Genomic DNA, 11356 nt, shown 5'->3' on the forward strand with positions numbered 1-11356 from the left:
GCTAGAATGCTAGCCTAGCATGCCAAAAGCCCCTAGGCTCAAAGCCAGTGGAGGGGTACAGGTAATGATTATGACAGGAAATGACTGGGCTCACCCCCAGATGTTCATTCACTGGGTCTGGGGTGGATGCCCACCTGCTGCTGCCGCGGGTCCATGAGCCACGGGTTAAGTAGCACTGCACTGGTTCTGCCTGTCCAGACACCGAAACCTGAGGGAACTGTCTGTGGGAGCAAAGCCCAGTGCCCTTCAGCCTCGCCAGAGCTCTTCCCGTGCCCTTGTCCCACTTTTCCTCTGTGGCTTCAATTCCTCCCACACTACTTTCCTAACAGCTCGAGCTGCTAGCTGTGGGCAGCCTCGGTCCAGCATCAGGATCCTCAGCATTCTCCTCTAACATAGACACATCAATTCCGGCTTGGCTCAGCCCAAATGCATATAACCCATGAAGAGAAGGCATTTACCCTAGCAACCCTGCTATCTTTAACAATTATTGAGAACATTTTCCTTCACCATTATCATTCTTTCCAAGTTTTATTCCAAAAACACAAAACTGGTATGTGTGAGATTAAGATGTCCATAGACAGTAATCATTATCATTACAATAAAGTACTCAACTGGACAGAAATGACAAGGACCCAATTCAGCATGCACGTCCTATTTCCCCCAAGGACAAGTTTGAAGGCGGAGAGGCGGCCTCCTCGGGGTAGGAGAGCTTTTACGCTGAAGCGGTGCCCAGGCGAGTCACAGAGCCCCAGTCCGGCCCCTATGCGTCCTTTTCCTTCTTCTCGCGCTCAGCTTTGGCTTCTTCTTCCTCGTGCTTTTTGATCAACTGCTCCACTTCCTTTTGTCTGAGGACTCTGATCACCGTCTTTCCATGTTCTCTCGTTAGTGTGGCGATTTCCACTAAAACACACACACACGTGTATCAGAGGCAGGTGTGCTGGGCAAACAAATGTCACATTAACTGAGCCTCAGTTCACAGTTGTGCTTCATGACTCATAGATACTTTTATGGGAACAAAATACCTTTGATCTTGTAATGTCTCCATTACTATTTTTACTTAAAGGTTGTTTCCTGCCAGGCATGGTGGCGCACACCTTTAATCTCAGCACTCAGGAGACAGAGGTAGGAGGATCACCATGAGTTTGAGGACAGCCTGAGACTGTACAGTGAACCCCAGATCAGCCTGAACTACAGCTCGACCCTACCTCGAAAAACAAAACAACAAACACAAAGATTGTTTCCGCACTCAACTTTCTTTTTAATAATTTATTTATTTGCAAGCAGAGAGAGAGAAGAGAGACAGAGAGAGAATGGGCAAGCCACGGCCTATAGCCACTGCAAACGAACTCCAGACACATGTGCCCCTTGTGCACCTGGCTTACGTGGGGCCTGGAGAATCCAGGTGAGGTCCTTTAGCTTCACAGACACCTTAACCATTCAGCCATCACTCCAGCCCTCAACTCAACTTTCTTAGCATTTTTTTCTTTTTCCCGAGTCAGGGTCTCACTCTAGCCCAGGCTGATCTGGACTTCACTCTGTATCCCCAGTCTGGCCTCAAACTCAGTGATCCTCTCGGGTGCTAGGATTAAAGGTGCGTGCCACCACACTGGCTAGAATTCATTTTTTTGTCACTTAGCAAGAACACAATCACCGGTTGCTCTAACAGGCCACCATTAGCTCTGTTGACAGGAAGGAAATACTATCTCCTTGTCACAGGCTCTGAATGCACAGTCAGAATCTTTAACCAGTAGTAACATTTTTATGGGCTTTTCTAATCTCTTTTCAAAAGAAGTACATGAAAAACACCTTTGGTTGGGTATAGTGTTACAAGCCTATACTCCCAGCACTTGAGAGGCAGAGGCAGAGGCAGAGGCAGAGGCAGGAGGATTCCCCCACGTTTGAGGCCAGCCTGGCCTATATAAGTGAGTTTGAAGCTAGCCAGGTATATGTAGCAAAAGGAAAAAGAGAAAAAGGGCCAGAGGGATGGCTTAGAGGTTAAGGTATTTGACTACAAAGCCAAAGGCCCGAGGTTTGATTCCCCAGGACCTACAATAGCCAGATACACAAGGGGGCCCAAGCATTTGGAGTTCGTTTGTATTGGCTGGAGGCCCTAGTGCGCCCATATATTTTCTCTCTTTCTCTCCTTCTTTCTCTGTCAAATAAATAAAAATATTTTATAAAAAGAGAGAAAAGCTGGGCGTGGCGGCACATGCCAGCACTCAAGAGGCAGAGGTAGGAGGATTGCCATGAGTTCGAGGCCACCCTGAGACTAGGTCAGCCTGGGCCAGAGTAAGACCGTACCTTGAAAAAAAAGAAAGCATTTTTTTTTTGTTATGGGTAAAAAAAACATTGTAGCAAAAGGGGAATGAGTTTTATGGATGGGGAAACTAAGTAGGGCCTCCCTGAAATTAGGTAGCAGACAGCAGAAGGCAATTTCTTAAGTAAATGGCATTTTTTAAGAAACACTAGGAGACGAATTATCTCACACTAAATCAGAATGTTAATTAACCACTATTTTTAAAGTGTATTATTGCCAGGTGTGGTGGCGCACACCTTTAATCCAACACTCAAGTGGCAGAGATAGGAGGATTGCTGAGTTGAGGCAACCCTGAGACTACATAATGAATTCCATGTCAGCCTGAGCTAGAATGAAACCCTACCACGGAAAACAAATAAACAAAAAAAGCAATAAAATAAAGTGTATTATTTAGAAAACAATATATCTATCAACATATTTGGTGGGATGGAGATTATGAGAAAAGGTCTAGCTCAGGCTAGCCTTGAACTCCAGGCAATCCGCCTGCCTCAGCGTCAGCCTCCTAAGTGCTGAGATTATAGGAATGTGCTACTATGCACAGCTGGAAATGTATTTCATGCACATCTGGCTTTACATTGGTACTGGTGTATCAATTTGAGGCTGGCAGGCTTTGTAAGCTGGCAGGCACCTTTAAACTCGCGAGGCACTGCACCAGCCCTTAAGAAAGTATTTTATATTGTGATACATGCTGAATAAAGTATTTGCACCTGCTGAGTTTAACACAGGCTATGAAGAGATCCAGAATAACAGAGCAGAGTACCCAACTCATGCAAATGCTCTATCTCTGATCAAGTACATTACACCCATGAATAAATATTCAGCCAGATACATGTACTTAACTACACAGAGAAGCATAATCGCTGATGAGAGGCCCTGATGAGGTAACAGCTATTTAAGAGTGTCATGGTGCAGAATCTCGGAACAGTTAAGCTCAAGACTTTAAGCCTGCTGTGCAGTACAGGTCTGTGCCCACAACTCATCAAGACTGACCTTAGATAAGTCACTTACCTCATGGAGCTCTGGTGTCCTCATTCAGGAAATAGGTACAATGCCAAGTAGGGTGTCTGCTTCAATGAACCAAGACACGTGAAAGACCCAACACGGTAGCAGCCCCGCCAACTGCCCCCACTCAACCAGATGAATGAGCAAGAGGCCATGGATTACCTTTCTCGGCAGACAGTTTACTAACATCCATTGTCTTATTTAGCACTTTGATAGCTAAAGCAAGTGCTGACTTCAGGGTCATTTCTCCTTCTTTGTAGTCTTGTTTCAACATTGACACAGCTGCCTAGAAACAAGAATCAACACAGGGAATGTCCTCTAAGTATGTGCATTTTGGGAATATGGACTGGTCTGCAAGAGTAATGCCTCAATATTTACTGGCATGTAAACAACTATCAACCATTTGGTAGCAGGAAGGTAGACATTGGATGGGAAGAAGAGGGATCCTGGTGCTCTGTGAGAAGTCTCTGACCTGTATCCTCTGTCCCAAGGGATCCTTCCTGAGAATCCAGGTATGAATTGAGACATGAATAGAGTGCATCTCTATCCCCACAACTTCTAGTTGAAAACTAGTGTTTAACTACAAGTATAGTCAACAAACTGGTATATGGTACTTTGCAACTGGGCCAGCAACAGAAAAACAGTTATTTTCACATCACATTAAGGCTGTTGTCGCTAGTTAAGAGTACTGTCTGCATTCATCAGAACTTCAAAATTGTAGTTCTAATTAGAACTTCTGCTAGATTTTATATGGTCCCCAAAATACTCACAGCACTATTATTTCCAATGCATGTGGCTTTCCATCCCCCGTAATTGCCACTAGGGTCACTCTGATACAGCTGAAAGCCATAGTGCTTATCCCAGCCAATGTACAGCAACGAAACACCAAAAGGACGTTTTCCTTTAACAAAGAAAAAAAATCACCAATCTAAATTTAGCGTCACTCATCCCAGCTCAGTGTGTGTGGCCGAAGCCTTTCCTGGGATGCTAAGCATTCATAAACTGCTTTGTGTCCTGGCTTCCACAGATAAGTGCAGTCACAAACTCCACCGCGGTTCCTAGGATCTGGACACAGCCTGGGAGGAAATAAGGACACTGAAGACCAGTGCTGAATTTCATTACAATGGAAAAGGAATGTTTCCAGATTTGAAATGAGGTCTTTCAGTGTCCTATTAATAAAGCATGATCTGCATGTGAAGGCAGGTTTGCTCATGAGTCAGGGACTACTGATTACAAAATGTGGACTTTCACTTTCTTTTTCCTGTCTTGAAAAAAAAGACAGTACTCAGCTAGGCAAGGTGGTCCACACCTGTAATCCCAGTACTTGGGAGGTTGTAGCAGGAGGACAGCTGCAAATATGAGGCCAGCGTGGGCTACAGAGTGAGTCTGACAAAAACAAGATGAAACAAAACCATACCAAACAAAGCCATACCAAACCAAAAATAAAGTCACTACTTATGTTTTTAGAATACTATTTCTAAAAATCTCAGTACCTCCAAATTGTGTATAAGCCTGCTTGATATCACACAGTGCTGTAACTAACTGCTCACATGGAATTGGCTCCTGATACTGTAATAAATACCTAGGAAAAAAAGATTAGCATGTTAACGTTTTTCTATAAAATGCATATGCTATAAGAAAAATTCCCCATAAAAACAAATTTCTGTCACAAAAAAAAAAAAAAAAAAAGCCCAGTTGGGAGCTGGAGAGATGGCTTAGTGGTTAAGGCATTTGCCTGCAAAGCCAAAGGATGCTAGTTCAATTCTCCAGGACCTACATAAGGGGGTGCATGTGTCTGGAGTTCATTTGCAGTGACTAGAGGCCCTGGCATGCCCATTCTCTCTCTCTCAAAAAAAAGCCCAATTGTCACTTATAATCTGAAGAGGAAGGAGGGGTGGAAACATCAACACCCTCATATCATTATGGTACATAGCATCTCATAAATTTGATTAAAAAAAAAAAAAAAAAACAGCCGGGTGTGGTGGCACATGCCTTTAATCCCAGCACTCAGGAGGCAGAGGTAGGAGGATTGCCGTGAGTTCGAGGCCACCCTGAGACTCCATCGTGAATTCCAGGTCAGCCTAGGCTAGAGTGAGACCCTACCTCGAAAAACCAAAAAAAAAAAAAAAAAAAAAAAAATCAGGCTGGAGAGATGGCTCAGTAGTTAAAGCTATTTGTTTTCAAAGCCTCATGAACCAGGTTTAAATTTCTAGTATCTACATAAAGCCAAATGTACAAAATGATGCATGCATCTGGGATTCATTTGTAGCAGCAAGAGAACCTGGTGTACTCATTCTCTCTTTATTTACAAATAAATAAAAGTATTTTTTAAAAAAGGAATTCTTTTCTTTCAATTTTTATATATTTTATTTTTACCTTCTTTTTTGGTTATATTTTATTTTTATTTATTACAGAGAGAGACAGAATGGGGGCACTACAGCCTCCAGCCACTCCAAATGAACTCCAGACACATGCACCACCTTGTGCATCTGGCTTACATAGGTTCTGGGAAATAAAACCTGGGTCTTTAAACTTGCTAAGCCATTTCTCCAGCCCTCAATTTTTATTTTTCATTAGCATACAATGAATTAAGATTTAGTTATAGTGTTTTCAAACAAGTTTGATTTTTGGTTTCCTTCCCCCTTCTTTCCTTATCCTCTCCCTCATGAATAAATTTCCAAAAGTAAGTGCTCCTTGGATGCATATAACTTACATAATGTCACCTATGTGTACGTCCGTACCTTTGAGCAATGAGCCTCAGTTCATTAGTCAGAACATTAGCGTCAGAAGTTATGCCTGCCACACTGCAAGCCATGTCCCTTGAAAACAGAAAAAGACACTGGTGTAGGCAAGAAAGGTGTTTACTGGGCAATTGGTTAGGGTGAGGGCACACCGACATTACTAGGGATTCACCTGATGCACTTCATAAAAACCAATCCCTTCAGATAGAGCTACGCTTTCTTGCTGTCCTACATGAATGACAAGTGAAGCTTCAAGTTTCACAACAGATGTGTCTATCATGGCAACAGGACAAGAGAATCAACACTAGGAAGCGGAAGTACATCCCGGGAAAGAAAGAAAGTAGTCGGCAGGACAGACAGACAGGCTACACGCCCCATATTCTTGGCTGTGACTCTCACCTAACGCCTTGTCTGGTAGGTGCGAGGCGGGGGACTTTAAAGTGGCCTGGAAGGTGCGGGCCAGGCCTCCTTCTAAGCTTGCACTTTCTCTTCTGTCTGCTCTCAAGGCCTGCCCTGCTCTTGACAGTCTGGGTACTCACTGCCGCTATGCCTAAGCAAGCCTGTGAGCTGCTGAGTGAGCCCAATAGTGACTCCGCGGAGAAAACATACCACCGCAGGTGAGTGTATCCAAGGGGCCCAAAGGCCAGGCCCACTACCGCAGGGAGGGCTCGAACCAGCACAACCAGCTGCAAAGTTCTGCGCACTCAAACTGAACAGAAATGACGGCAGGGCAGTGTGGCTACGCTGGACCCAGACCTCCAAGAGCCCCGTTCTTCAGTAAACCTCTATAGAATTCCGGACTAGTTATTCTAAGTAATAACCTTGCTACCTGCTGGTCACGATGTTAGCTTATCTCACTCATTTTATTTTGTTTCATTTGCTCTCCATAAGCACTCTGAAAGGCTTCAAGACCCTGGGAAGTTAAATAATTGATGCAAAATACAGCGTCTATCAGTGGACCCTGGATTACATGCCAAACTTGTGACTAGTAAAGCTATACTTTTATCATTACACAATGTTAATTCTCCAAATGTATTTAGCCTTGCACTTAAAACCACACACACACACACACACACACACACACACACGGGGGGGGGAATATAGACATAATAAATGGGGCTCACAGAGGACTCGAGCAAAAAAAAAGGCACAATTTTCACGAACAAATATAAAATTATGGGGTTCAGTCACTAAAGTGTGGGCCATGTAAGCATGAGGACCTGAGCTTACATCCTCAGCATCCACACAAAAGCCAGGTTTGGCCATGTATTCTATAATCCTAGCACTAGGGAGGTGAAGACAGGAGTATCCCTGGGGATTGCTGGCTACCTAGTCCAGCTGAATCAGTGAACTCTATGTTCTCAAAAAATAAGGTGGAGAGATGGCTTAGTGGTTTCTTGCTTGCCTACAAAGCCCAAGCATCCAGGTTCGATCCCCAGGACTCAGGTAAGCCAGATGGCACCAGGTGACACGTGTGTCTGGAGTTTGTTTGCAGTGACTGGAGGCCCTAGCCTGCCCATTCTATCTGCCTCTCTCAAATAAATAATTAAATTTAAAAATTAAGGTAGCCAGGCATGGTGGTACACACCTTTAATCCCAGCACTCAGGAGGCAGAGGCAGGAGGATCGCCATGAGTTCAAGGACACCTTGAGACTACATACTGAATTCCAGGTCAGCCTGGGCCAGAGTGAGATGCTACCTCAAAAAACCAAGAAAAAGGGCTGGAGAGATGGCTTAGCGGTTAAGCGCTTGCCTGTGAAGCCTAAGGACCCCGGTTCGAGGCTCGGTTCCCCAGGTCCCACGTTAGCCAGATGCACAGGGGGCGCACGCGTCTGGAGTTCGTTTGCAGAGGCTGGAAGCCCTGGCGCGCCCATTCTCTCTCTCTCCCTCTATCTGTCTTTCTCTCTGTGTCTGTCGCTCTCAAATAAATAAATAAAAAAAATTAAAAAAAAAAACCAAGAAAAAAAAAAGGTGGAGAGTGATTGAGGAGAACACCTGACATCAACTTCTGATTTCCACAAGTATGCACACATGTGCACCCACATGCCCATGAACATACATACACACGTACAAATACCACAACATAACAAAATAAACTGTCATTGCATAACCCTCCTGATATATACAAATTCAGCTTATGAAAGTGAAGGTATACTATTTCCCAAGATTTCACTTACTCATTAAGTTTATAAATTTTTTCAGAAAAAAAGACTTCATCGAGGAGTTTGTGGATATTGCGCCTCTCTGCTGCAAGCAAGACCCCGTCGTTGGCTAAAATTCCCAAACAGGTGCCTGCATGGCCAATAGCTTCCATGGCGTATTCAACCTGGTATAAGCGACCTACAAAACACACGCTGTGAGATGCCGAGACTCCTCTGTGTTCTTGGCCCACCAATCCAAGAGAAATCAGAAATCAGCACTGACATCAATAGGTTACAAACAGTCTTACTTTTTTTTTTTTAATTAATTAATTTATTTATTTGAGAGCGACAGACACAGAGAGAAAGACAGATAGAGGGAGAGAGAGAGAATGGGCGCGCCAGGGCTTCCAGCCTCTGCAAACGAACTCCAGATGCGTGCGCCCCCTTGTGCATCTGGCTAACGTGGGACCTGGGGAACCGAGCCTCGAACCGGGGTTCTTAGGCTTCACAGGCAAGCGCTTAACCGCTAAGCCATCTCTCCAGCCCAACAGTCTTACTTTTACTCTTCAACCATGCGTGATGTAATCAACAATCACTTCAAAGTACAAAAGAAATGAATTTAACCCCTCAAACATTTATGGTTTTCCACTAAACGTCCAATACTTAAAACAAAAAAACTCTTCCTTAGCCAGGCATGGTGGCATGCGCCTTTAATCCCAGCACTTGGGAGGCAGAGGAAGGAAGATCACTGTGAGTTGCAGGTCAGTCTGGGCTAAAGCAAGATCCTACCTCAAAAACCCAAACTAAAACAAAACACATTAAAAAACCTTTTCCTTGAGGCAGGTTAAAATTTCTACTTTACCTTCTGGAGAAAATATAGTGGTCCTGGAGTCATACCTTCGAGACTGCAAGGGAAAAACACGCAGGTGATTCCTACTTACTCAAAGAAAACCAGCTCCCGCAAGCCTACAAATCTTGCAAAACATGTCCTGTGCTCAGAGTTCACTGTGTGGGAGGCCGCTGATAAGGAAGACATCGCCCCTCTTCTTTCTCCTAGTTCACTTTTCCCATGCAAGTCTGATAGCTGAACACAAGCCACAACATTCACCAGGCAAGTTTCCTGGCATGTGCTATCCACTCACCATGGTTTCTGGACCTTATAGAATTCCTGCGAAAAAGAAAATAAGATCATTAAAATAAAATTCACAATTTAAGAAGAGTCTTTTATATTTTTATTTATTTGAGAGAGAATGGTTGCACCAGGGCCTCCTGCCACTGCAAACGGACTTCAGACACATGTCACTTGGTGCATCTGGTTTTGCGTGGGTACTGGGGGATTGAACCTGGGCCCTCAGGATTTACAAGCACGAGTCTTTAACTGCTGAGCATCTCTTTGGCCTAAGAAGTGTCTTCTTTTAAACTTTGTTTTATTCATTCAGCTAACTCTAACAGTTACTTGTCAGATGCCCAGCACAGCACTATACTAGAAGTTAGAACACCAAGGAAAAAAAAAAAAAAAAAAAAATATATATATATATATATGTGTATATATATGTGTATATATATACACACACATATATATATACATATATATATATACATATATATATATATATATACACACACACACACACACATATATATATATATATGTTATACACACACACACACACACATACACAGCCTTGTTCTGGGAAAAAAAAAATCTGATAGTCAGTGAGTGGAACAGACATAGGTTACTGAGCAACATCAAAGAAGTATTTTTTGAGAAACAGATACAGAAAATGAGAGCATATAAGAGACAGGAGAGGCAAAAACAAATGGAGAGCCCTCAGATGGAAGAGGAAACATTGAGGGAGAGGGTTGGGCTTTTCAGGAAGAAATGTAGAAAACAAGAGCCAAGGGCAAGGCAGCAGAAAGTTTAATGAAGAGCCAGGCATGGTGGCGCACGCCTTTAATCCCAGCACTTTGGAGGCAGAGGTAGGAGGACTGCCATGAGTTCGAGACCACCCTGAGAATACAGTTAATTCCAGGTCAGCCTGGGCTACAATGAGACTCTACCTTGAAATACCCGCCCTCCAAAAGAAAGAAAGAAGAAAGTTTAATGAACAAGAAACAAACTGCTGAAGTTCCACACGGGTACTGAACTTAAGAGTCAGGAAGGTCATCTTGGGCATCATTTCCATTCCTACCAGACAACACTGGAGGTTCTGAAAACCACACCTCAGGGTCCAAAGACTGTATTGTCAAATAATGGAACATCGGGAATCGACACTGGAAAACTATGCAGTGACCTGAAAGGGTCCGCGTACCCAAAGCCGAATAGCATCCATCAAATGACTGGGCGCAAGGGTGAAAGGTGAGTGAGAGGCTGAAAGCAAGGTGACCCGTCGTGAGTGGGTACCACTGGGGCCGGCGCAATGGAAGGGTGGACTTGGAGCCGAGCAGCCAGCCAGGAGGGCACAGGGAGAGGAAACCTATGGGGATGGGCACAAGCCATCCAAACTCCACGCCGGGCGCCGGGACGCCACCCTTTGGGCTCCGCTGGCACCTGCAGCACAGCAAACTTTCACGGAAGCCTCGGGACACGCTCCTAGCACAAGCTCAGTGGGGTCCCAGGGTCGACCCCGCCGTGCAGGCCCCGCGCCGGGAAACCCGACGGCGGCCGGCGAGGGCCAGTCCCGGGCCGGTCCGTCACCCAGGAGGCGGGTGCAGAGTCATGGCGCCCGTGCTCCACGGCGGCGGCTGCCAGGCCGGCTACCCCGATGCCCCGGCGTGTCAGCGACCACACTTCCGCAGACCCTAAGGGACCGAGCCTCACCGGAGGGACGTCACTGAAGGGTGGAGAGCTGCACCGATCACTTTACTCTCGGGGAGATGAACCAACTCGGCCGCTCGAGTATCCGCTGTGAATATGGCCCCCGCGCGTGCGCAGAGCCGGAGGAGGGCGGGGCGGCCAGGACGCGGAAGTCCTCCAGGGGGCGGGGCAAGAGCCGGCGGCCCACGTGGGCGCTGCAGGTGGCGCCTGGGCTCGCTCTGCGCCGGGGGTCTTCCGCCGGGTCGCTGTTAGGTGACACCGGGAGGAGGCCAGGAAGACCCTAGCCAAGGAGAAAATTGAATCAGTGCTAACTTTCTCCTGCGTTTTGCGCTGTGCT

At 45.4% G+C, this 11356-nt stretch overlaps 1 protein-coding gene across 1 annotated transcript; it reads right to left on the reverse strand.

The window, feature by feature from the left end:
• Positions 1-509: 509 nt before the first annotated feature.
• Positions 510-11149, reverse strand: Psma4 (proteasome 20S subunit alpha 4). The gene is made up of 9 exons (XM_045160395.1): positions 11023-11149; positions 9344-9369; positions 9064-9106; positions 8238-8400; positions 6061-6138; positions 4813-4901; positions 4090-4220; positions 3482-3605; positions 510-900 (listed from the first exon to the last, which is right to left on the reverse strand). The coding sequence occupies exons 2-9, from the start codon at positions 9344-9346 to the stop codon at positions 761-763; spliced, it is 771 nt and encodes a 256-aa protein (XP_045016330.1). The 5' UTR covers positions 9347-9369; positions 11023-11149; the 3' UTR covers positions 510-760.
• Between the last annotated feature and the right edge of the window lie 207 nt (positions 11150-11356).

This window comes from Jaculus jaculus, chromosome 10 (assembly GCF_020740685.1).
Source record: "Jaculus jaculus isolate mJacJac1 chromosome 10, mJacJac1.mat.Y.cur, whole genome shotgun sequence".
NCBI lineage: Eukaryota > Metazoa > Chordata > Mammalia > Rodentia > Dipodidae > Jaculus > Jaculus jaculus.